Source organism: Drosophila erecta, unplaced genomic scaffold (genome assembly GCF_003286155.1).
Source record: "Drosophila erecta strain 14021-0224.00,06,07 unplaced genomic scaffold, DereRS2 tig00000000-arrow-pilon, whole genome shotgun sequence".
Classification (NCBI taxonomy): Eukaryota; Metazoa; Arthropoda; class Insecta; order Diptera; family Drosophilidae; genus Drosophila; species Drosophila erecta.
This window is the reverse complement of record NW_020825194.1, coordinates 23,737,614-23,764,501: the sequence shown is the minus strand read 5'-3', so window position 1 is coordinate 23,764,501 and position 26,888 is coordinate 23,737,614. Positions and strand designations below refer to the sequence as shown.

Sequence of the window (26,888 nt, the reverse complement as noted above, 5' to 3'; positions counted from 1 at the left end):
AGGTAAAATGCAAGACTAAGTGTACATCGTTTACCTATTCTGACATCTAATTTTGCATTTGTTGGAGGTAAAATGCAGGGGTAGAGTGCAGATCAACATAACTTGGGTAAAAATTATGAGTGTTTTGTTTTCAAAAGATTGGCAAACCATAAAGGTGAATTATAAAAGTATACTTAAAGAAATTTTAACACCATTACAATTACATTTCCATAGCAAAGTCACTTCCTCTGCGATATAACCACACATTACTAGGCTAAAATAAATTGTCACGACATTAGTAAGCCTCAATTAATATTCATTGACTAATGTTCACATCCACTTAATCAATTAGCACACAATCAATCAAAAAAAAGTGTGCAAATCAAAGGAACCTAATTCGAAAATGGCGTGCATTCGGCCATTAAAACGGAAATAAGCGCAACAAATGGCCCTTAACTTAGCAACCAACTTGACAACGGGCTTTATGGCACAGGGGATATAACAAACAGTAGTCACTGGGCACGGAAGGATTTCAGGGGAAAAATCAACAAATCCTTGGCAACGGGTCCTGCCACGATCACTTTTCTACCTGAATGTGCGTGTCAAGTCGTCAGCGGAAATAACAATCAATTCAGTCGCTTACCAGCAGCCGAGGTAAGCAGTCGCAACTGGAAAAGTAAAACCTGCGGAAAGCCTCTTTGGGATATACATATAATACATATAATATATAAAACGAATTGCAAATTAGTGAACTAATCAAGCTACTGATAGCCAATACGTGTTAGGTGCATTTTACAACTGATTTAGCTGGTTTTCCAAGGAAATAGTTGAAGTCTTGGCACCATGAGGTTTATGTAACCAGTGAAAATTGTTATGTAACATACAGAAAAGTTCTTCAAATTGGGAGTACAAAGCTTCACTAAGTTATTTTCATAGAATCTATGAATATATATTTCGTAATTCCGCAAAATTCCAATTGATTTGCAGTTTTAATCGATTTTATATACTAGTTGTTAGTGGTAACAAGGTCAGCCAAACACTCAGACATGCATGTGCACCTCGTCCCCACAGCAAACAACAGACAACAGGCAACAGCAACAACCAGACAACCAGACAACCACTGCAGGAGCAGAGGCACCAAAGCAACCGCCCCACCCACAAACAACCACCAGCGAGTGGGTGACGATGGAGCCCTCCACCAGCGCCGAGGCCGCTGCAGCGGCGGCAGCTGGTGGCCCGGATCCGCGCCTGGAGCTGATGGGGTCCTTTGTCATCAAGTCCCTGAAGCTGAAGCCGGAGAAGTGGACGCGTGTCGTCACGGTGGAGGAGCACAAGGGCATCATTAAGGAGTTTCTGGACAGGAACACCCCGGTGGTCCTGATTATCATCCTCACCCCAGCAGCCCAGCTGGTGCCCTCGACCACCTTTCCGCTGTCACAGCTGAAGAGTAAGGGCGTGTACTTCATCAAGCGCTATGCATTGCCAATTCCTCGGGAGGATTGCGGCAACTTCATCATCTACGGGGATCTGGCCACCCGCACTATTGACCAGCTGTCCGCATTGGTGGAGGAGGTACTGGTGCCCCTCCTCTCCAACGAGGACAACTACCGCAGCTGGCCCATCATGGTGGCCCAGGATGTGCAGAAGCACGTGCACAGCCTCAAGAGCACCGTGCACCAGGTGAAGGGTCAGGTCAGCGGGGAGACCATCCTGGCCATGCCCGTGGGCGTCGAGAAGATCGTGAAGGCGGCCAAGGAGCTGACCGAAACGGAGCATTGCCAATTCGATCTGTACCTGAAGAGCGCCATCGAGGGCGTCGTCATCAAGTGGGCCACCCAGATCCACGAGGTCATCAAGGAGAGTCCCTCCAACGCCTTCGCCAATGGCCAGAATCCAACACCGCACACGGGTGAGTAGGTGGTGGTGGTGGTGCCACGTGTGGCGGGTTTATTTTTGGCTTCCTCCTTTTATTATTTATTGATAAAATTCAAGTCTCCCATATCCTAGCAACCCCCAAATTTGCATGTTTTGTCTTGCTTTACTATCTGTTTACGAATGACATTCCGCGTGCATGCAATATGTGCCTTTGATGCTATTGTCATAGGACTTGATGGGGTTTCGCCTTTATTACGCGTTCACATTTGACATTGACAATTGAGTAGAATGAGTTGATAGGATGGTCGTACCTAAGGGCTGGATTTACCTCAATGCCCTCCGATTTTCACGCTTTTTTACAAGTAAGCGTGGAATAAGATCGGCAAATACAGCTAAACTGAACATAATGTATAGTAATGTATTACACTTATCATAGCTGACCATCCATCAATCGCCTGACTTTATAAATAGTAAAATACCAAATAGTAAATCCATATTACACCTAATATGCAGAATAATTTCCTTGATAAATTCAATTGTGTAATCTTCTTCCTGCCATCAGAGTTTACATTTTGGAACAATCGCCTCAAGAATCTGTCGTTCATCTACGACCAGTTGCGCAACGAGCGCATTCGTGCCATGGCCCTGATACTGGAGTACTCGATGAGTGCCTACCATCCGTGCTTCCAGACCCTCTTCAAGAACGTCGTTACGGGTAAGTGTGGTGCCGCGAAACGTGGGTTTAGCATGCCAATCGGTGATTTCCGCAGCTCTGGCAGAGGCAAAGGACATCACACTCTACCTGAACCCCCTAAAGCGCCCACTTCAGCACCTGGAGGAGATTGATTTCGCCGAGTGCAAGCCGCTGCTCATTCCGTTCATGAATACGGTGGGCATTCTGTGGGGCAACTCACGCTACTATTGCCAGTCGGCGAAAATAACCGTGCTGCTGCAGGAAATATGCAACTTGATTATACACCAGGTGGGTGGGAACACTGGGCAGAGGTCCCACATCTGATATATTTGATCGATTGCAGGCCAAGAGATACTTGGATCCCTCGTCCATTTTCCACAGCGATATCGACGAGGCCATGCAGCGACTCACTCTTTCCATCCAGATACTAAAGTTCTTCCGGGAGCTATTCGACTACTACAAGGAACGACTGGCTACGTTCTTCACGGAGCCCGAGGAGCGGCCGCCGATTTTATGGACTTTTCATCCAAATTCAGTTTTCAAGCGCTTTAATGCCTTCCTTGAACGCCTCACCACAATTCAATGGTAAGTTTGTTGGATAGATTACCTTTAAGGATGGTGGCTGCTACTTATCTCGAATTTCGCCAAGGTTCTTCTTTACTGTGATTGAATTCCTGAAATTAGAGAAAGTCGAAATCGGTGGGCTGCGTGGTCGCCAGCTCAGCACTCGCATCACAGATGTTTACGTGGAATTCAACCAATACTTCACGGCCTTTGCCTCAAAAAGCTACGATGTCCTCGACCCAGATGATCACGAGTTCGATGAGGACTTCAAGGGCTTCCAGACCCGCATCCTCGAGCTGGATATGAAGCTGGCGGCCATTTTGTGCCAGGCCTTTGATGATTGCCACAACCTGGAGAGTATTTTCAAGGTATCACCTTGAGTTCCCTAGAACTCCCTAGAACTGTTTTACTCATCTGGTATGAATATCCTTAGCTAATTAGCATTGTGGGCAGTGTACTCGATCGACCAAAGATCAAAGAGGAGTTTACCCAGCGTTATGCCGAAATCGTTCGCATGCTCGATGATGAGATGACCGTCTGTGAGTCTATCTACGACAAGCAAATGGAACTGAAAAAGCTTGGCGACAACCTGTATCCCAACTACAATTGTCCACCAGTGGCCGCCTTCATACGCTGGTGCCATCAGCTGGAGACGCGGATCTCGGCTCCAGTCAAGAACTTCAAGGCATTGCAGCATGAGTAAGTTTCCTAACCCCCAGAATTAATGCGCTTTTATCAATCCCAAATCTGTTGCAGGATCACCAAGGCAGAGAAATCCCAGGAAATCGTTGAGCGCTACGAGGTCCTCATGGTAAAATTGGGTTCCTGCAAGACTCAGTTCTTTGATGACTGGGCCAGCCAATTGGACGGACAGATCGAAGAGAATCTGAAGAAGTCCCTTATTGCGCGGGATCGTCGCCACAATTCGCTGATCCTCAACTTCAGTGCCGCCTTGTTTTCCATTCTGAGGGAGGTGCACTACATGCAGCAAATGAAGATCGACGGAATTCCCCAAATTGCCATCGACTTTGCCGAAAAGAGCGACGTCTTTCGATCTTATATTCTCAACCTTGAGAAGACCATCGATTGGTACAACAGCATACAAGAAGGCAGCTCACCGGTGGAACTAAGGCTGATCGAACCCGAGATAAAGATGATTGATGATCTGGTTGAGATTGGCGTGAACCAGCTAGTTTGGAATTCGTCAGGTGCGTCTTCTCCAGTCAAGCGGAAAATGTAACTTTTATTAGAGATCTTAAAGAAACATTTAAACTTCTTCGATTTTCTTTGAAACTTTTAAAACACCTTGTCTCTTTCAGATATTCTAAGTTATCTCGATAAGCTACGCAAGCCGGTGGCTGCTCTTCAGAATCGCATGGACCACACCCAGGGAAATCTTCGCCAGATCCGCAAGATCATGGGCGTTTGGGCCAAGCAGCCTCTTTTCGAGAGGCGGGACTGCAAAAAGGACACTGTCCTCTCCATAGACGAGCGCCCGGATCGAACATCCAAGCGATACGCGGAGATCCAGGCAGCTTCGATAGAGATCCACAAGCTGCTGCAGGACAATATGCTGCAGTTCGACATGGAAAGCAAACAGGATGACGCAGTGTGGCTGAGTTACGTGGATTTCGTAGATAACATTGTTTACGAAAACATCCTAAAGACAGTAGGCGTGAGCGTTGGTTATTTAGCAGAGAATATGGATCCGGAGAACAACTATGCTCCACTGTTTGAATCTCGCCTGGAGCTTGTTGAGCCCAATCTCGTGTTTGTGCCATCACTGGATCCCGAGGATCCTATGGGCTTTAACAATATGTTAATAGAACTGATGCGGGACATCATGAAGATGGGGTCGCTGATCAAACGTCTAAAGCCCAATGAGAAGCGCAACTATGTAGAGATGATAAAGGAAAACCAGGACATCATCGATATGCGCCGCGAAATATTAAACGGTGTGGATCTGGTGATGGAGGAGGCCTCTCGATTTTGTCGCCAGTTCGAGCGGTACTCGTATCTCTGGCTTGACGATCGCGAAGAGTGCATGGAGTACTTTCTGGAGTACGGACGAATGCTGGATCCGGATGAGATTGAGCTGATACTGATTAACGATCCCAATCAGCCGCCACCGCAACCCTGCCAACCCACGATCGAGGCTTTCAGGGAGCAGATCGACAACTACGAGTCCCTGTTCAACGAGATCGAGGACATTGGTCCATTCCAGGTGTTCAGTTCGTGGTTCCAGGTGGATGTGCGCCCATTCCGCCAGGCCCTGCTCAATACAGTATGCAAATGGGGCAACATGTTCAAGGAGCACCTGGTCACCACAGTCACCTCAAGCCTAATGAATCTCAGTCACTTTATTCGCAAAGCCGACGAGGGTCTGCTGCAGACGGTGAAGGAAAAGGACTACGAAGGTCTGGTCAGCATCATGGCGTACCTGATGCAGGTTAAGGAACGGGCCGCCAAGACGGACGAGATGTTCGAGCCCATGCAGGAGACCATTCAACTGCTGAAGTACTATGACATGGACATTCCCGAGGAGGTTAACGTGCTGCTGCAGGAACTGCCGGAGCAGTGGGCAAACACGAAGAAGATCGCCACCACGGTGAAGCAGCAGGTGTCGCCTCTGCAGGCCACTGAGGTCGTCAGCATCCGGAACAAGATCGCCCTCTTTGAGAGCCACATCCAGCTCTTCCGGGAGGTCTTCAAGACGTACGACTTTTTCCGCTTCGATTGCTACAAGCCATATCTTCTGATGGACCGCATCAACGACGATATGTTCCTGTGTGAGAGTGAGATGAGGGACATTCAGGAGTCCGGGAGTCTGTTCGAGGTCAACATTCCGGAATTCAAAGTTCTGAAACAGTGTCGCAAGGAGCTGCGCATGCTAAAGGTATCTCTTTTACTTCTAGAACTTCACAAATCTGGATTTATTTCGTATATCTACCACTTTACCTGTGCATGTTTAATCTACTACTATACTAAATTTATGCATGCCACATGTGGAACTTTGAGCTTTTCTTTTTTCCCCCGCAAGTGATTTACTAACCCTAATCGTAATAAATACGTTCCTTGAATAATCCTTACTAATCCCCCGATTGTTCCAATAACTCTTTGAACTCGCTCAGCAACTCTGGGACTACGTCAACATCGTGGCCACCAGCATCGATGATTGGAAAACGACTCCGTGGCGCAAGGTGGACGTGGAGAACATGGACATTGAGTGCAAAAAGTTTGCCAAAGACATACGTCTGTTGGACAAGGAGATGCGACCGTGGGATACTTTCATAAACCTGGAGTCGACGGTCAAAAACATGTTGACCTCGCTCCGAGCCGTCGGGGAGCTGCAGAATCCAGCCATTCGGGAGCGTCACTGGAACCAGCTGATGAACTCCACCAAGGTCTATTTTGTGCTTCCATTTTGAATGATTATATTGTTTTTAAACTCTCAAGCCCCTCCCAGCCATTTGGACCGATGTAAATAATCTGTGTAAATCTTTCCACTTCCCCCAGCACTCGAGCTCCACCAATTGGAAGCTCCATTGTATAGCAATACCGTTTTAATAGTTTTCTTTCCCCAACTCGTTTCGTTTCCGCTTGATTCCGGGATACTGTGCCCGGACCAAACTGTACAGTTCTTGTAAATACCATTTCATTGCAGAGTTTGGCCGCCCTGCCCAAGGAAGTGACCGTAAGTGGCTAGGCCAAGTCCAGCGTATGTGTCAGTCGTAGTACCGTAGTATATCCGTAGCCACTGTAGTTGATTTCTGCACCCCTAAATGGCATTGATTTGCATTGCTTAAGTATGATCCTCTTATAGGTCAAGTTCATCATGGACCACGAAACGACGCTGGCCGAATTGTTGGGCCTTAATCTGCATGAATGCGAGGAGGAGGTGAAGAACATCGTCGATAAGGCAGTCAAGGAGATGTCCATGGAAAAGATCCTGCGGGATCTGAACACAACGTGGACGGTCATGGAGTTCGACCACGAGTTGCACCCGCGTACCGGCTGTAACCTCCTGAAGGCTTCGGAAGAACTCATAGAGACGCTTGAAGATAATCAGGTTTGCCTACAGAATCTAATAACATCCAAGTACATCGCCCATTTCCTCGAAGAAGTGTCCACTTGGCAAAACAAGCTTATGATCGCCGATCAAGTGATAACCGTATGGTTTGAGGTGCAACGCACTTGGACCCATCTTGAGAGTATCTTCATGAGTTCGGAAGACATACGCAAACAGCTTCCCGTCGATTCGGATCGATTCGATAACATTGACGCCGAGTTTCGCGTCCTCATGGATGAGATGTCCGTCTCGTCGAACGTGGTGGCCTCCACCAATCGTTCCGGCCTAATCGAACGCCTGGAGCATTTGCAGAAGGAGCTTACGCTTTGCGAAAAGGCATTGGCAGAGTACTTGGAAACGAAACGCTTGGCTTTTCCTCGCTTCTACTTCGTGTCCTCGGCCGACCTGCTGGACGTGTTGAGCAACGGCATCCAGCCGGAAATGGTCACCAAGCACCTGACCAAGCTCTTTGATTCGATCGCCCGCCTGAAGTTCAACCGCGACGAGTCCAACGAGATCAACACGGCGTCGGGAATGTACGCCAAAGATGGTGAGTACGTGGAGTTCAACGAGTTGGCCAGCATCCGAGGACCCGTAGAGGTCTGGCTAAACCGTATCCAGGCGGCGATGCGTGCCAGTCTGAGGCACTACGTCATGGAGGCGGTAATTGCCTACGAGGAAAAGCAGCGGGAACAGGTTAGTCCACTTCTCGTCCAATTATCGTCTTATTTATTATAGGAATAGGAATATCATTAAGTGCTTACAAAATTAACAAATTTGTTCTTCCAATTAGTGGTTATTCGACTACCCTGCCCAGGTGTCCCTCTGCGGATCGCAGATCTGGTGGTCCACGGAGGTGAACATCGCCTTTAGCCGGTTGGAGGAGGGCTATGATAACGCCATTAAGGACTACTACAAGAAACAGATATCGCAGCTCAGTCTGCTCATAACGCTTCTGCTGGGTGAGCTTAGCAAAGGCGATCGTCAGAAGATAATGACGATATGCACAATTGATGTGCACTCTAGAGATGTGGTCGCCAAGATGATTCAGGCCAAATTGGATTCGGGCTCCGCGTTTATGTGGCAATCGCAGTTAAGACATCGCTTCGACGATGTGGAGAAGGACTGTTTTGCCAATATTTGCGACGCAGAATTCCAGTATTGTCACGAATACTTGGGCAATACGCCACGCCTGGTCATAACGCCGCTCACAGATCGTTGTTACATTACACTGACCCAGTCCCTCCACCTCGTAATGGGGGGCGCTCCAGCCGGGCCAGCCGGAACCGGAAAGACCGAGACCACCAAGGACTTGGGACGCGCCATCGGCATCTCGGTCTACGTCTTCAACTGCTCCGAGCAGATGGACTACCAATCATGTGGCAACATCTACAAGGGCCTGGCCCAAACGGGTGCCTGGGGCTGCTTCGACGAATTTAACCGCATCACTGTGGAGGTGCTGTCGGTGGTTGCAGTGCAAGTGAAGTCTGTTCAGGATGCCATTCGCGACAAAAAGGACAAGTTCAACTTCATGGGCGAGATGATCAGCTGCGTGCCCACGGTGGGCATATTCATCACTATGAATCCGGGCTACGCCGGCCGCACCGAGCTACCGGAGAATCTAAAAGCCCTCTTTCGGCCTTGCGCCATGGTCGTGCCGGACTTTGAGCTTATCTGCGAGATAATGCTGGTGGCCGAAGGATTCCAGGACGCGCGAGTCCTGGCCCGCAAGTTCATCACCCTTTACACGCTCTGCAAGGAACTGCTCTCTAAGCAGGATCACTACGATTGGGGCCTCAGAGCTATTAAATCCGTGCTTGTGGTGGCGGGATCCCTTAAGGTGAGAATCCTTGTTTCCTTGTTTAGCACTAGGCAAGTTGATATCAACCTTGGAACATATTTGGGTATCTCATTTCCACCTATTTAGTGTACATTATATTTTAAATTATGATATACAAGTATAATAGACAATCCCCTGGCTTTAAATGGTTCATGCTAGAAATTTTATTGCCAAATCTGAACTTTTTATACCCGTTGCTCGTAGAGTATGTATGTAACATACTACTGTAATTATACTTCTTGCTTTCCAGAGAGGTGATCCCGGTCGTCCAGAGGAGGAGGTGCTGATGCGGGCCCTCCGAGACTTTAACATACCGAAAATCATCACGGACGACATGCCGGTGTTCATGGGGCTTATCAGCGACCTATTTCCCGCCCTGGATGTGCCCCGCAAACGTGATCAGGACTTTGAACGCACCGTAAAACAAGCGGCCTCCGATCTCCTACTACAACCAGAAGACAATTTCATACTGAAGGTAGTGCAGCTGGAGGAGCTGTTGGAGGTACGTCACTCCGTGTTCATCGTTGGCAATGCGGGCACAGGGAAGACCCAGGTGTGGAAGACGCTGCTGCGCACCTACCAGAACATCAAGCGGAAGCCGATTTTCAATGACTTGAATCCAAAAGCTGTGACCAATGATGAACTTTTCGGCATTATCAACCCGGCGACACGTGAGTGGAAGGACGGCCTGTTCTCGGTGCTGATGCGGGATCAGGCAAACATAACGGGCGATCAACCAAAGTGGATCGTGCTCGACGGCGACATCGATCCGATGTGGATCGAAAGCCTCAATACCGTGATGGACGACAACAAGGTCCTCACATTGGCCAGCAACGAACGCATTGCGTTGACGCCTTCGATGCGTTTGCTCTTCGAGATCTCCAACCTGAGAACAGCAACACCGGCAACCGTATCCAGGGCTGGCATCCTGTACATAAACCCCCAGGACTTGGGTTGGAATCCGTGAGTATTGGTATTGGGATCAACTGGTGTTCACATACCACTACTTTTCAAGGGTTCGATCGAATCTCTCACTAGTTTCTTTATTATTCAAAATTGGCATTGCTTTAACGTAAGTCATGTTCTCGTTTTGCAATCCTCTCAAATAGCTGGAATCGGAACTGATCTTTCTTAGAACACTTCATACATTTCCATATAAGAACTATTCGAGTTCGTCCCACTAACCGATCTCTCTTTCCAGCTATGTAACCAGTTGGGTTGAAACGCGTAAAATTCCAGCCGAAAAGTCCAATTTGGTCATGTTATTCGATAAGTACATACCGCCTTCATTGGAAACGATTCGTGTGCGTTTCAAGAAAATCACGCCTGTCGCCGAAATGGCACACATTCAAATGCTGTGCCATCTCCTAAACTGTTTTCTAATACCAGCGAACACGCCAGCCGACTGTCCAAAAGAATGGCACGAACTGTACTTTGTTTTTGCCTGTATTTGGGCCTTCGGGTCGGCCATGTTCCAGGATCAAGCCATTGACTACCGCGTGGAGTTCAGCAAATGGTGGGTAAATGAGTTCAAAACTGTTAAGTTCCCGCCAGGTGAGTGTCGACCCCCGAATACTTGACTCAGCCCACAGCTTTACCGGATTCTCTCCTGCTGCATTACAATCTCCAAGGTGGAACAGTTTTCGACTACTTTCTGGACAGCGAGACGAAGACTTTCCTGCCCTGGACTGAGAAGATACCCAAATTCGAGCTGGACTCGGACCTGCCGCTGCAGGCTGTCATCGTGCACACCTCCGAGTCGATACGCCTGCGTTTTTTCCTAGATCTCCTGATGGATAAGAAGCACCCGGTGATGCTAGTGGGGAATGCCGGCTGCGGCAAGACCGTACTGGTGAACGAGAAGCTTCAATCGCTTTCTGAGAATTACGCTGTCACGACAATACCATTCAATTACTATACCACGTCCGAAATGTTGCAAAAGATACTCGAGAAGCCGCTGGAGAAGAAGGCGGGTCGCAACTACGGACCGCCCGGCAACAAGCTGCTCTGCTACTTCGTGGACGACATCAATATGCCGGAGGTGGATGCCTACGGAACGGTCCAGCCGCACACGCTGATGCGGCAACACCTGGACTACGGCCACTGGTACGACCGGAACAAGCTCACTCTGAAGGACATCCACAACTGCCAGTACGTGGCCTGCATGAACCCCACCTCCGGCAGCTTCACGATCAATCCGCGCCTGCAGCGCCACTTCTGCGTTCTGGCTGTGAGTTTTCCGGGCCCCGAGTCCATCACGGTCATGTACTCGTCCATCCTGGCGCAGCACTTCGCCAACGCGGAGCAGAAGTTCACTCCGATCGTCACGCGGATGACGCCCAACATTGTGGCCGCCACGATCGCTCTGCACAACAAGTGTTTGCAGGTCTTCCTGCCTACGGCAATCAAGTCGCACTACATCTTCAATCTGCGCGACATCAGCAATGTCTTTCAGGTGAGTTATACATTAGTGGGTGGTTGGTTGGTCTTTGTCTAATTTGCTGATTCCCTTCCAGGGCTTGCTGTTCAGTTCCACAGAGTGCTTGACGGGCTCCACAGATCTTATACGCTTGTGGCAGCACGAGACACAGAGGGTGTACTCGGATAAGCTAACAGACGATAAGGACATCGATAGCTTTACCAAGATGCAGCATGACATTGTCAAGAAGTCATTCGAGGAAATAGACGAATCCGTCATATTCGACAAGCCGAATATTTACTGTCATTTCGCTGGAGGAATTGGTGATCCTAAGTACATGCCCATCAAGGGTTGGCCTGAGCTTCACAAACTCCTTCAGGAAGCAATGTCATCGTATAATGATCTAGTCGCTGCCATGAACCTGGTGCTATTCGAGGATGCGATGATGCACGTGTGCAGGTGGGACACACCATTATAGTTCCTCCATTGCAGATTCTAATGACGCTACTTTTAGGATCAATCGCATTTTAGAATCACCGCGTGGCAGCGCCTTATTGGTTGGTGTTGGTGGCAGCGGGAAACAATCTCTAGCGCGCTTGGCAGCATTCATATCCAGCTTGGAGGTCGTGCAGATACAGCTAAAGAAGGGCTACGGAGTCAATGACTTGAAGGTTGCTCCATCTACAAATCCTTAATTAACCTGACTGATCCTAACCATCTACCCATTGCAGAATGAATTTTCAGGACTTTATCTGAAGGCCGGACTGAAGAACGTTGGCATTATGTTCCTGATGACGGATGCGCAGATTCCCAGCGAGGATTTCCTCGTCTTGATCAACGATATGCTAGCGGTAGGTTTTTAGTTAATTCAAATGTTGTGATATTCAAATGTTTGAGGAGAAACAGGTGCACTAGTCCTTGGCTAGGTCCTTCAAGCCAAAGTTGTTGACCAATTCAATCATTTCCAGACCGGCGAAATTCCGGATTTGTTTCCCGATGACGAGATTGAGAATATTATCGCAGGGGTTCGAAATGAGGTTAAAGGCGCGGGACTTGTTGATACGCGAGAAAATTGCTGGAAATTCTTCATCGATCGTGTGCGCAAGCAGCTAAAGATAGTTTTGTGCTTTTCACCAGTGGGTTCGACACTGCGTGTTCGGTCGAGAAAATTCCCGGCCATCATCAATGCCACATCCATCAATTGGTTCCACGAATGGCCTCAGGAGGCACTCATATCGGTGGCGATGAACTTCCTCGCCCAGAACAAGGTGTTGCCGGAGAACCACCGCGATTCCGTGGCCAAATTCATGGCCTACGTCCACACATCGGTTAACACCACGTCCAAGGTGTACCTGCAAAATGAGAGGCGCTACAACTATACCACACCGAAGAGTTATCTGGAGCAGATAAACCTCTACATTAAACTACTCAACCACAAGAACGAGGACCTGCAGAGCAAGATCGAGCGTCTGGAGAACGGACTGGAGAAGCTGCGGTCCACTGCCCTCCAGGTGGCCGACCTGAAGGTGAAGCTGGCCGTCCAGGAGATCGAGCTAAAGGAGAAGAACGAGGCGGCCGACGCCCTGATTGAGATTGTGGGCATCGAGACGGAGAAGGTGCAAACGGAGAAAGCCGTGGCCGACGAGGAGGAAATGAAGGTCGCTTTGATAGCCGACGAAGTCAGCAAGAAGCAACGGGACTGCGAGGAGGATCTTCTCAAGGCAGAACCAGCTCTCATGGCCGCCCAGGATGCCCTGAACACCCTGAATAAGGCGAACCTCACCGAGCTCAAAAGTTTCGGTTCGCCGCCGGGCGCCGTCACCAATGTGACCGCCGCCGTGATGGTTCTGCTCTCCCAGGGTGGCAAGGTGCCTAAAGATCGCTCTTGGAAAGCGGCCAAAATCGCCATGGCCAAGGTGGACACGTTCCTCGACTCGCTGATCAACTACGACAAGGAGAACATTCACCCGGAGATCACCAAGGCCATCCAGCCCTATCTGAAGGATCCGGAGTTCGAGCCGGAGTTCGTGCGCTCCAAGTCGGGGGCGGCGGCTGGTCTGTGCGCCTGGGTCATAAATATCATCAAGTTCTACGAGGTATACTGCGACGTGGAACCCAAGCGAAAAGCCCTGGCGGCGGCAAATGCGGAACTGGCCGCTGCCCAGGACAAACTGGCTGGCATCAAGCGGAAAGTGATGGTAGGATTAGGACTCACTGACGGATTTCGCTCAGACAATCTCTCTTAATACCAAACTATTTCTGTTGTATAGAGCCTCGAGGAGCAACTGGCCAAGCTGACGGCGGACTTTGAAAAGGCCACTGCGGATAAGTTGCGGTGCCAACAGGAAGCGGATGCTACCCAAGCCACCATTGCCCTGGCCAATCGCCTGGTGGGCGGCTTGGCCAGTGAGAACGTACGGTGGGCCGAAGCAGTAAACAAGTGGGTATTCTAAGTATGCATATAAAGAAACTACCATACTAATTGGCTATGTTTATCCTAAATCAGCTTCGTCAAGCAGGGCATTACGTTGCCCGGCGACATTCTACTCATCACCGCCTTTATTTCCTATGTCGGCTGTTTCACGAAAGGATTCCGCATCGACCTTTTACTCAAGATGTGGACACCCTTTTTGAAGAGCATTGATCCGCCCATACCCACAACTGAAAATCTCGATCCCCTTTCGCTGCTGACCGACGACACCACCATCGCCATTTGGACCAATGAAGGCTTACCCAGCGATCGAATGTCCATAGAGAATGCCACCATCCTGTCCAACTCGGATCGATGGCCACTGATGATCGATCCCCAGCTGCAGGGAGTCAAGTGGATCAAGCAGAAGTATGGCGAGGATCTAACGGTGATTCGTCTAGGTCAGCGCAGTTACCTGGACATCATCGAGAAGTCCATCAATGCGGGCTGCAATGTGCTAATCGAGAATATCGATGAGAACCTGGACCCAGTGCTGGACTCTCTGCTGGGTCGAAATCTGATCAAGAAGGGAAAGTAAGTGGGAGGGTCTTGGATGTGGCTCTTAAGCAAATTCCCTACTTATCCAACTTATTTAGGGCTATCAAAATTGGAGACAAGGAGATCGAATACAACTCTAACTTCCGTCTGATCCTACACACCAAGCTAGCTAATCCGCACTACAAGCCAGAGATGCAAGCACAGACCACACTTATTAACTTTACCGTTACACGCGATGGACTAGAGGATCAACTGCTGGCGGAAGTGGTGAAAGCCGAGCGTCCCGATCTGGAGGAGTTGAAGGCCGATCTCACAAAGCAACAGAATGATTTTAAGATCATGCTGAAGAAACTGGAGGACGATCTACTGTCGCGCCTTTCGTCGGCGGGTGAGAATATTTTAGGTGACACGGCGCTGGTGGAGAACCTGGAGACCACGAAGAGCACCGCCTCGGAGATCGAGCAGAAGGTGGCTGAGGCGAAGATAACCTCTAAGGAGATCGACAAGGCCCGAGAATACTACAGACCGGCGGCGGCTAGAGCCAGTTTGCTGTACTTCATCCTAAACGAACTAAACACTATCAACCCGATATATCAGTTTTCACTGAAGGTTGGTCATAATAACTTCACATTTGGATGGCCTTATTATAATAAATTTCATATACTTACAGGCTTTTAGTGTAGTGTTCCAAAAGGCCATAGCCAAGGCTGAACCTGGCGATACTTTGGATTTGCGTGTCTCCAATCTGATTGATTGTATAACGTATTCGGTGTTTCAGTACACTTCGCGTGGTCTTTTCGAATGCGACAAGCTCATCTTCGCCTCGCAAATGACATTTCAGGTAAGACCTATCCTGCAACCATTTAAGTGGTGAGCACTTCAATGACTTCTCTTGATTCTCAATCAGATTCTTCTTATGAACGAGGAGGTTACATCGGCGGAACTGGACTTCTTGCTCCGCTTCCCGATCAAGCCACATGTGACAAGTCCTGTGGATTTTCTGACCAATCAATCGTGGGGCGGAATATGCAGTCTAGCGTCCAAAGATGAATTCAGGAACTTGGACCGCGACATCGAGACCTCCTCGAAGCGTTGGAAGAAGCTGGTCGAATCGGAGCTGCCGGAAAAGGAGAAATTCCCGCAGGAATGGAAGAACAAAACGGCTCTACAAAGACTTTGCATGATCAGGGCCTTAAGGCCTGATCGCATGACTTATGCTTTAGCGTACGTAGATTCTAGTAACATTTGTCTACCGGATATATAAAGATTATCTTGTATTCCAAACAGCGACTTTATTGAGGAAAAACTTGGATCGAAATATGTAGAAAGCCGCGCCATGGAGTTCGCGAAATCGTACGAGGAAGCAAGTCCCTCCACCCCCATATTCTTCATCCTCTCGCCAGGTGTAAATCCACTCAAGGATGTGGAGGCGCTGGGCAAACAAATGGGTTTCAGCATGGATCTGGGTAATTTCCATAATGTGTCTTTGGGACAGGGCCAGGAAGCCATAGCGGAGGCCGCCATGGACACGGCGGCCAAGCATGGCCACTGGGTGGTCCTGCAGAACATCCACTTGGTTAGGAAGTGGCTGCCGGTGCTGGAGAAGAAGCTTGAGTACTATGCCGAGGACTCGCATCCGGACTATCGCATGTTTCTGAGTGCAGAGCCAGCCTCTACACCTTCTGCCCACATAATACCGCAGGTGAGTCCATTTGTTCTAAGTTATTTTTCATCTTTATACTGATTGCCATTCCTTTCCATAAAATTATTAATTACATCAACAGACACCAAAAGAATAGATTCGGTTCTTTCTTCTAAATACAAAATATAAAAAATTCACAAAATACTCTACGAGTAACGGGTTTTAAAAATCTTGATAGCCGAGTAAAATAACTTAAGAATTTTAGTTTTTCTCGTAAAGCCATAAAGAGAATCATAAGTCTTTGATGGGATTAGTCTTATCACGTATTAAATCGAAAACTTAAGCAATTATTTAATGTATTTCGAAACTATTCATTTTTCCAATCGCTTTCAGGGCATCTTGGAGTCATCAATTAAGATCACCAACGAGCCTCCAACTGGAATGTTGGCTAATCTTCACAAGGCGTTGGATAACTTCACCCAGGAAACACTCGAGATGTCGGGCAAGGAGGCAGAGTTCAAAGCCATCCTTTTCTCCCTCTGCTATTTTCACGCTGTGGTCGCTGAGCGTCGAAAGTTTGGGCCCCAGGGCTGGAACAAGATCTATCCATTCAACGTGGGTGATCTCAACATCAGTGTGTCGGTGCTGTATAACTACCTGGAGGCGAATGCCAAGGTGCCGTGGGAGGATCTGCGCTACCTGTTCGGCGAAATCATGTACGGGGGTCATATTACGGACGACTGGGACCGAAGGCTTTGCATCACCTACTTGGAGGAGTACATGCAGCCGGATTTGGTGGATGGCGAGCTCTTTCTGGCGCCCTCATTTCCCGCTCCGCCCAACACGGACTACCAGGGATACCACACCTACGTGGACGAAATGATGCCGGCGGAATCACCTTACTTGTACGGACTGCATCCCAATGCGGAGATTGGGTTCCTTACCACGCGTGCGGAGAACATCTTTCGCACGGTGTTCGAGATGCAGCCCCGGGATGCTGGAGCCGGAGGAGGGGCAACGGTGACCCGCGAGGACAAGGTCAAACAGATCGTCGATGAGATCATCGAGAAGCTGCCCGAGGAGTTCAACATGGTCGAGATCATGAACAAGGTGGAGGAGCGCACGCCGTATGTGATAGTGGCCTTTCAGGAGTGCGAGCGGATGAACTTCCTCACCAGTGAGATGAAGCGCAGCCTAAAGGAGTTGGACTTGGGCTTAAAGGGTGAATTGACCATTACATCGGACATGGAGGTGCTGGAGAATTCACTGTTTTTGGATCAAGTGCCGCCCATTTGGACGCAACGTGCGTATCCTTCGCTCTTGGGTCTCAACAACTGGTTCATCGATCTGTGCCTGCGTCTGCGCGAACTGGAGACCTGGTCCACTGATTTTGTAGTGAGTGATTCGCAATACCAATGTGGCCTAAGAGAGAACCCTAACGTCGCTGAAATCCCTTCCCATAGCTACCCTCTTGCGTCTGGCTGGCTGGGTTCTTTAACCCCCAATCCCTGCTTACGGCGATCATGCAGAGCACCGCCCGTAGAAATGATCTGCCGCTGGACAAGATGTGCCTCCAGTGTGACGTGACCAAGAAGCAGAAGGAGGAATTTACGTGAGTGCCGCTCCCATTGCCACGCCAATTCCCAATTGACTCTTGAGGTGACCCCTTCCCGGGAATGCTTACACTATCATGAGCAAGAGGTGCTTTGTACGAATCTCAGATTCGCAATCGTCACAGGTTCCAAGAATATTTTATTAGTTTATTTTCGAAAATCAAGAGAATTGCTGAGAAGTTCTTGCGAAGAGATAAATATCCCACAATTTGTCTAAGGTTGGAGGTGTTCAGTTTCTTCTAAAACGGAAAAGTTTTTATTACACATCTGCCACATTAGGTGTTGGTATCTACTGTACCATTGTAAGAAATGAGACTCTTATTTGTTTAATCCCCAAACATTTTAGTGAGGAAAGAGATCACTCCATCTTTGAATTAGCCCTACAATTTGATTCCCCTCCTGCTCCCTCCTTTAATCTCCTGCTCCGCCCGACCTTATTTGCTCATAGCTAGCTCAAACCCAATCGCATAATGTAATGTTGTGACATGTAATCATACCTCCAAGCTGGAAAAAATCCAGCTGCGGCCAATGGCCAGCGAGTGTGTTTAAAAATAGGCACAATGCTATTTCATAAGAGCTAATTTTAAACCAGCACTGGAGTATAAATATGTGAGACTTATTAATAGCCCGCAAATTACAATTGTCTATTTACTCAATGGCTGATTGGGCTGATGAGCTGATTGCTTATTAAGTGGCGCCCCGCCAGCCACGTTTCACATGGCGACGCTGGTGGGAGAACAATGGAGATCCGTCGCGCCGTCGTCGGAATTAATATGCATCTCTGCATGGAGATTAGCATCGACACCCGCCCCTTTAGTTGGCTTTTGGCTAGACCCGTGGCTATCTATAGTTGCGGTATCTGAGAAGATCTTGTAATTGCAGGACGGCCCCGCGCGACGGCTGCTGCGTGCATGGGATTTTCATGGAGGGCGCCAGGTGGGACATCCAGCAGGGAATCATCATGGAGTCGCGCCTCAAGGAGCTCTACCCTTCCATGCCGGTGATCAACATTCGGGTGAGTTTGAAATGCAAATCGGGCGAATGCTAAAATCCGCAAATCGGCGAATCGAGGGCGGATCTGTGGCGTCTCAGTGCTGGCGCATGTTGGCATAAATTCGAAAACTAGATTCCACTCCATTATTCTACTACACTGAATGCGATTCCAATTCCGATTCAATATAACCTCGTCTATGTACCGCAGGCAATCACCCAAGATAAGCAAGATCTGAGGAACATGTACGAGTGCCCGGTCTACAAAACCCGCACTCGAGGCCCCACCACCTATGTGTCCAACTTGAATCTGAAGACCAAAGACAAGCCGGGCAAATGGATTCTGGCTGGCGTAGCGCTGCTCTTGCAGACCTGAACTAAATGCTTAACTTAACTTATTTATCTAACGTAACTTAACTTAAACAACTTTGTAGTTTTTTCTAGTTCACAACTTAGAACAATAAGCTAGACCAATGTACCAAGTTTTATCGTAGACTCCAAGTTTGACTTTCGATTTCTTCCTTAGAGTGCACCGTTTTTATAATAAAACACCTCCTATGTAGACTTGCCTTAGGCGCACTAGCATAAAACCTAAAAGCAATGCCGAACTTATTTTGACTGGAGGGGGATTCATTGTGGTATATTGATACTCAATTGCAAATAGGTAAAACCGCCCCTAATTCTTTTTGTCGTGACTTCATTTGTTTACCATGCAATTGTTTACATTCGGTAGGTTATACCCCGTGAAAACCACCGCCAATTGATAATATTCTTCGTGGCGACTGTGTGAATGCGACGTAGTCGGCAGCTGATAAGTCTGAAAATTCCAAAAATCTTAATGGAAATGCTAAATCCAAAGCGTCGCGTATTCATAAATAACAAGCGTAGTATACATATGTATCTGTATCTGGGGGGAAGCATCATCAAAGAAAATTCATAGACTCTGCTGAGTGGAGTGAACTCGTGGCCATCGCAAACTGAAACAAATAATTTTCATATTTTTTGCCCTGCTTTCTTTTTTATTTTGTATTTCGTCTTATTTGTATTGCGACCTGACTCTCCCGCTCTACAGAGCTCTATAGCTCTCAGATTGCGATAAGCGTGTGCCGAGTCTGTTCGGAAATGCTGACGAAATTTTGAACGATTTTCGAAGCATCCCGAGCATCTCAGTATTGAGCGGTACGTGAACCAATTGACAGCGGTCAGCGATGAGGAGCAAACTTTTCAGTGACTGCATAAATACATGAATTATTCAAACTCAAAAAACCCAGCAGCAACAACAAGTTCGACCACGACAACGTGACCTGCCTGTAGAGTTATCGATCAAACGACCGACCCGACCGATCCACCGATCTACCGATCTACCCATCCGATTTCGGAGCCCTGCCCCGCGTCATCTGGCGTACTCCAGCCCAGCTAACAGCAGCCGCATCCACCATTCCCAATACCAAATACAAAATACCCAATAACCAATACCCGAGGAAAAAACACAATAAAACAATCTGAAATCAGAAATCAACTACAGGCGAAATGTGCGGAGAAACAAAAAGAAAATTAAAGACGACGACACGAGCGTAAATCTTTTTAGCATGAAAAAATTCTATAAAACTAACAGGCACTGTGTGGTCGGACATCATTCGAGCGCTACGACGGCAGACGACAGCCGCAGATACAGATACAGATACGGATACCGAGATACCGAGATACAGATTCAGATACCAAATACCGAGATACAAATAGCTGGTCGGACGGACAGGGCCTGATTGATTGATTGCCGAGCCCGGCCCCATCTCCTGCCCAAAAATCCAAAATCAAAGCCCACACCCAAACCAGACTCAAAATCTCTCTGCATCAAAGTATCTGCAACAGCACAGTCATCGGCTTCGCCATCCCAGCATCCATATCTAACAGCGGTCAGCATCAGCATCAGCATCCCAGTACCAGTACCAGTACCACTACCAATACCAATACCAATCCGAGTCCCAGTCCCAGCGGACAACGTCCAGCCGTCAAGCCATCAATCAGTCACCGAGTCACCGCGTCAGTTAGTCAATCGAATCGACTAGCCCACTCGACTTTTGCTTCTGGCTGGAGGATATCTTCGGTCGGCGCTTTAGTTTCAGTTCGCATTTGGACGCGTGCTGTGCGGCCTCGCCGATAGAGAGATTCGGATCGGAACGTAATTCTGAATTCTCAGTACCCAGCGCTCAGTGCTCAGTGCTCAGTTCTCAGTTCCCAGTTCTCAGTTCTAAGTTCTTAATTCTCAAATCTCAGTTATGAGCTCTCAATTCTGAATCAGAATTAGAATCAGAATCAGAAAAGAAAAAGAATCGTGCGCGAATAAGTCTACAACGTATCGAGAACCAAAACACTGGCGCACACACGTGTCTGAAGTTCAGTGACAAGCCCCAAATCAGGCGTCTATATTCCATTGAATATATATAAATCGTGAAATCGTAAAGCACTTTTAATCAGCTAGAAACCAAGCGCAGGCACGGCATAATTAATTCGTCTGACCCGCAAAGTTCTTGCAAAGCAAATACGATTGTGCAAAGTGTTGGCCATCGCATCGATAAAGTGTAAACTACTCCAGCCAATCCGAAAACTAAACCAACTAGTAACAGCATGAAGCTCTCAGCAGTATTGTTGGCCAGTGAGTATATTATTCTAAAATATTTTAAATTAATTGCATAGACAGATTACATGAAGCGCCGAAATCTACGTTGCGCACTGAATCATATATCAAGACGTGAGAAGAAAGAAAAATAGGATTTATGTGGAATTTTCTGTCATTAAAATATAATCATTTTTCCTGGGGTTTTCTTTTTTGTTTAACTTGAAGAACATTTTTATGTCAAATAAATAACATCTTTACGACGCTTTCTAAGAAAATTAGATAAGCATTAAAGAAATTTAATTTATATGTTTGCTAAATACGAGGTCAAACTAGTGTATATACCATTTCTTCAGCACAGGGATTAGAATCTATAGCATTCTTATCAATAAAAAACAAATAAATCAGTTTCAATTGTATAACAGAGCAACTCTCCTTGATAACAATTTGAATCTAATTCCTTAAATACTATTTTAGGGGTTTTCCCACTAATATTACGTTAAGTTGTATACAATTCAACACAGTCTGATTTATCAACTTTCACATTCTTGAATTTGTGTTTGGCACTCTACTTAAACGCCTATTTTTCTGCATTAATACAATGTATCTTACTGCTGCCAGTTTTGCAAATGAGATCTGTGACGATCAGAACTAATAGGAGGCTAAAACTAAAAAAGCTTACACAAAGAAAGAGATTTCGGAATACACTGCTAAGTATTTTGCACAAGCCCAATGAACTTCATTCATATGCAATCGCAAATCTTATGAATGGAAAATTTCATACTTCGATTGAGTCATTGGGTTAGACACCCCAGCAACGCAGTTTCGTAGTGCGGACTTCGTTCCGTTGCGTGCCGACATGGTTAATTGGGTATGCAGCGCTAATTCCAGGGGACGGCAATCGCCCCTCCCATAGGAAACTCAGGAAACTCTGATTCGTTGGCATTGCCAGACGCTCTGGCGTCGCGGAGAATCGATGGGCGGTGGGAGATGGGCGATGTGGGGATGTGATTGTGGGTAATATCATGGGCGATGGGTTGATCAGGGCACTTTGTATGCGGGCCCTGTTCAAGGGTAGTGGTTCTTTCGCACGGCTCCTGCCTAACTAATTGGGTCTGATGCCTCCGTCTATTTATAGTGGCGCTGCTTGCCCTCTCGCTGGTCCAGTGCCTCGGCCTGCCCGATCCCAGCACCAAGTGCGTCATGGAGTGCGACACGCAGGAGTACCGATCCATTTGTGCTGCGGACGACAAGGGCTCCACGAAGACCTATCGCAATCTGTGCGTGATGAAGACGGAAAATTGCCTCCAGAATGCAAGTAAGTGTATTGGGAAACTTTCCAAATTCCTGGCCATACATATGCAAACCACAATTATTAACATAAAATATTTGTAGTTTTATCTACAACTCATCAATTAATAAAACCCTTTCTCGTGCTCTTACTTAGACTTTCAAAAGATCAGCGACAAGGAGTGTCCGTAGAGCTATGGATCCATTGATCTGTAGTCCAGCGGAAATAACTTAATCATGGAGGAGAGCGAGTTGACGCGGTTTGGCATTCCGGAGGACTCTTCTTTCTCGCGTGGTATTTGTGTGTGATATTTTTAAGTTGTACTTCAGCGGAATACAGAGCACGCCCCGAACGTAATGCATAATGATAATGTATTCTAAAATTATTAATAATATATATTAAATAAAGTAATCGTAACACGCAAAGCCTAACTCAGTTCCTTGACCATCACAATGTTGACAAGACGTAATAGGTGATGATTTCATTTCCGTTTCACCCCAGCGAACAGCCAATCCGTCGTCTATACTCACAGCGCCCTGATCTTCTAATCTGTGCCCTGTATTTCTCAGATTGGAATTAAGTCATCAGACCGATTTAGAAAATCGGATCTTGATTGTCGGCACACACAAACGCTGTTGCTTTACCGGCTCTTACAAAAGGCTTTGACGCATTTCGGTGTAATAGAAGGGACATTTTTGTGTTTGTTTTCTCTTTTAATTTTTGAAAGCAATAAAGTCTAACAAGATTTCTTTGGGCTTTGCGCCGTTTAACAATAATTTTATTTTGAACAAAGCATTTGATCGCAAGTAGACATTGAGATTTTAAAATTGCTAAACCTATATACAGATATTTCGGTGGGCCAAGTTTGAAACAAGCTCGTAATTTCCAAATAAACAATAGTGACTTTAGGCATGAGGAATCCGTTTTATGTTTGACAGTATTTTAACTTCATGTTTTGAAATGAAAGTTTTCATCCATTGGGTTTCAGGAGACTGTTTAGAACAGTGACTACTTTTATAGATAAATTATGAAAAACTTTTGAAGTTTATTCATTTGAATATTTTATATATGTGATATCGAACTGTTTACATTTACAACCCAATGATTTGACAGTCGGAAATATATTCGACGAAACCTGCCATGATTGCCTAGTAGACTATTTGTTTGTTTGGAAATGTGACCATTCAGTTTTCGTAATAGGAAGATAGTTGTATCCCTCAACTCGACCCATCCTAGTAATACATTATTCATATTAATACATTAAAACTTCTGGAGTCGCAGCTCCACTTGTAGAGCAATACAGGCTCGTCGTTCCTCCTTTAGTTCCATGCCCAGCATATTCTTCTTGTGCTCTAGCAACGCATTTTCTCGTGTGTAATGCTCGATTATCCGCTCATAGTCGGATTCCGGGGGAGCCTGAGATCCCGTGGCCAAGGAGGCCATTTGGCTGTTTATTGACTGCTGCTCGTACAATTGCTTAAGCCTGTAGACTTCGTTGCGCTCAGCGACGATACGTGCTTTTAGTTCGTTCTGCCATTCCATCAGCTCATCATATTCGATTTGAAGACGAAGCAAATTTTCGCGGTGCGGATTTGACTTGGGGAGCAAAATAAAGCCTGTGCTGGGATCAATAGTAAAAACGTTAGGACCATCTTTTATGGATACTGAATCGGTTTTTGGCTCTTCCTGGGAAATACTGTTGTTCGTAGATACGCCCGGAGTTAATGTTTGTTTGGAATCAGTGGTATCTTCACTGGCTACCGTGGGCGGAGCACTGCTGCTGTCGTCTAATTCCTCCGCAGTCTTTTCCTGTTTCTTCTCAAAAGTGCGCAGTTTCCGCTTCAGCTGGGTAATAATGCGCTGAACTTCCCACAGCTGTTCCTCGCGTTTCTTGGTAATGAACCCGGCGTTCATTTCGCTGTGGATCTGGGACAGGAGGCTGTCCTGCTTTCGTAACTCCGTCTGGATGTCCTCCGGCGTTTCCGGAAGCTTTGGGTTCGCCGATGTAAGCGGGGGCACATACCTAAGAGTAACATTTTAGTCAGATGATTACTTTGTATAAATGTGTGCCATTCTGCCTGATTAGGAATCTGGCGAAACGCGGAAAGCGCTTCTGTTTACGGGGTAATGTGCTCATCCTCGGTAGCAAAAAAAACGACTAAATCTGGCGACTTTTATAGCATATGTCTTATCAACTGCCAACAGTGGTGGGAATTATCTGGGTTGGTAAAGGTACCTATTATATTATACATTTTCAAAACAATTCATGTCATCAGATAAATATGAAATGAAGACAGTAACAGTTTAGTAGTCAATTTCTTAGTAGTGTCTTTTAAAAGTTATAAGTAAGCTATTGCCCATATTCGTTGGATTTTAATTCGATCCACTTATTGAGTTGGTGAATGTGGACATGTCTTACACAACACAAAGGTACTTGGATATTTCCCACCACTGTTATCCGGCTAGCCGGTGTTTGCTCACTTTATCAGCTTGACGTCCGCGAACAAGTTGTTGCAGTGGCAAAGTAGGGCCACCATTAATCGGTGAGACATCTGGAGCGTCGGACTGAGCAGCATTGCCAGCGATTGGGCGTTGAGCTTGTTGTACCTTTCCTGCTGGATCACCGCGTCGAAGTGGAGCAGCACCCACGCCAACACAGTGCGGTTGCACTTGGGCAGTTGTTCGAGCAGCTGCTGCAGCTCTGCCTGCTGCGTGGTCACCCTCGGATGAGATGCTACCTCCTCAAAGCGGGCCACCAGATCGGTAGTCAGCAGTGGCTCCGGCAGTTCGCGCAGGAAGAGCTTCAGCAGACTGCAGGCGGTAGGCAGGTTGAGCTCATCGACGGCGGAGTCGTGCTCCCGGTTGTTGTACAACCGCTTAAAGTGCATCAGACGCGTCTTGATGGGCTCAATCTTGTAGATCTGCTCACACTTCAGGTGATCCTGCAGGAAATCGATGCAGTCGCGCACAACCAGAGGAATGTCCACGCCGTCGTGGCAGCGAGATCGTTCGATGGCCAAGCTGACGGACACCCCGAAGACGGGATATCCAAGTGCCAACACTTCTTCCGCGGCGGAGGCGTCATCCTGCTGCTGCGACAGCTGTTTGCTCTTCTTATCCTTTTTGTCCTTCTTGTCAGCCTTCTTGTCCTTTTCCTTGCGCTTTTCCTCCTTTTCCTTTTTCTTGGGCTCATCACGGTCCTTGTCCTTGTCCCGTTCTTTCTCCTTGACCTTATAGGAGACGGTAGGCTCCTCGTCCGCGTGCTTTGAGTCCCTTTCGGACTTGTCACGTGACTTTTCGCGCTTCTCCTTGCTCTTGGAGCTGGTGAACTTAAAGGTCTTTGACTTCTTCGACTTGGTGGGACTTCTGGGAGTAAAAGAAAAAAATATAACTTATGCCTGGGTTGGCTGACCTGCACCCACTTGGTGTCCAACTCTTCTTCCGGCGAGCTCTCGCCTTCCAGGGCTGCGTATCCGCGATCCTTTCCTTTTTCCTTCTTGTCCTTGCGCCGGCCGATCAACAAGTCTTTTTTACTATGCTCGTGGTCCTCACTAACTGCAAAGCCAAGGTCAACCCATTGATTTTTTCCCAGCTTACGCCCACATCTTTTCGCTCCACTCACAGTCGCTCTCTTCCTTGCTCTTCCTCGACTTGGCATCCGCCGCCTCGGAGGCGTACAGCCCGGGAAACTCCTTCTCCTCGGGACTGTCGAAATCCATGACAAATAAATCACTTCGCCAGCAGTAAATAAATAATTTTCGTAAACAATTCGCGTAAACAACATATGCAACAAATAATCGATTAAACAATCGAAATCGCGGCTGCTTTCCAACACTGTTTAGCGTACAGATGGCGCTACTGTGCCATGTAGACAAAATGTAGTAACGGAGTAGATATTTAAAAACATCAAATAGAACTCTACTGTAAAAGTCCGAAGTATGATTCGGAGAATTGACAGAATGCACATTTACTTCTTCTAAAAACTACATTCCCTCCCATTGCAGGATTTTTTTTAATTTTTGGCAAGACAAATTATAAAATGAAAATAAATCAAACCACTTTTTTGAGGTTGTGGGCGTACCAGTATACCACGGTAGGCTCTTATATTAGACATCAAATATACTTGCACAAATCAGGCGACCCTAGAATCTGCATGCTTAATATAAACAAAACAGCTCTTATAGTTCCCGAGACCTCGGACAGACAAGCACAACAACTGTTATTTAACAACTTCCAAAAATCGGTGTGTTTCCCTTGGTCCGCACTCCATGGAATTCGGCGGAAGAAAAGTTATCAGCTCGACTCGCAGTAATGGAAGAGAGAAGAGAGA

The 26,888-nt window shown here is 47.2% G+C and overlaps 3 protein-coding genes across 4 annotated transcripts; 2 read left to right on the top strand and 1 right to left on the bottom strand.

Moving 5' to 3' along the window:
• The first annotated feature begins 549 nt into the window (after positions 1-549).
• Positions 550-19,250, top strand: LOC6553508 (dynein beta chain, ciliary). Of its 2 annotated transcripts, XM_001979318.3 has the most exons (30): positions 550-633; positions 1,051-1,888; positions 2,417-2,569; positions 2,625-2,836; positions 2,892-3,133; positions 3,198-3,480; positions 3,546-3,811; positions 3,869-4,320; positions 4,432-6,008; positions 6,244-6,516; positions 6,777-6,806; positions 6,936-7,877; positions 7,975-9,021; positions 9,272-9,984; positions 10,223-10,575; positions 10,653-11,476; positions 11,538-11,899; positions 11,955-12,111; positions 12,172-12,291; positions 12,409-13,638; positions 13,711-13,880; positions 13,947-14,444; positions 14,507-15,017; positions 15,079-15,249; positions 15,316-15,632; positions 15,696-16,110; positions 16,444-17,445; positions 17,514-17,662; positions 18,546-18,678; positions 18,865-19,250. In XM_001979318.3, the coding sequence occupies exons 2-30, from the start codon at positions 1,165-1,167 to the stop codon at positions 19,027-19,029; spliced, it is 13,491 nt and encodes a 4,496-aa protein (XP_001979354.2). In that variant the 5' UTR covers positions 550-633; positions 1,051-1,164; the 3' UTR covers positions 19,030-19,250. The 2 variants fall into 2 exon arrangements, with proteins under 2 accessions (XP_001979354.2, XP_015009650.1); XM_015154164.2 differs by lacking the exons at positions 550-633; positions 6,777-6,806 and having other exon boundaries at positions 1,033-1,888.
• Positions 19,251-19,757: 507 nt separating this feature from the next.
• On the top strand, positions 19,758-22,983 carry LOC6553509. The gene is made up of 3 exons (XM_001979319.3): positions 19,758-21,306; positions 22,406-22,585; positions 22,715-22,983. The coding sequence occupies exons 1-3, from the start codon at positions 21,279-21,281 to the stop codon at positions 22,747-22,749; spliced, it is 243 nt and encodes an 80-aa protein (XP_001979355.1). The 5' UTR covers positions 19,758-21,278; the 3' UTR covers positions 22,750-22,983.
• Positions 22,984-23,303: 320 nt separating this feature from the next.
• On the bottom strand, positions 23,304-26,403 carry LOC6553510 (ralA-binding protein 1). The gene is made up of 4 exons (XM_001979320.3): positions 26,181-26,403; positions 25,981-26,113; positions 25,040-25,924; positions 23,304-24,581 (listed from the first exon to the last, which is right to left on the bottom strand). The coding sequence occupies exons 1-4, from the start codon at positions 26,275-26,277 to the stop codon at positions 23,819-23,821; spliced, it is 1,878 nt and encodes a 625-aa protein (XP_001979356.1). The 5' UTR covers positions 26,278-26,403; the 3' UTR covers positions 23,304-23,818.
• Positions 26,404-26,888: the final 485 nt, after the last annotated feature.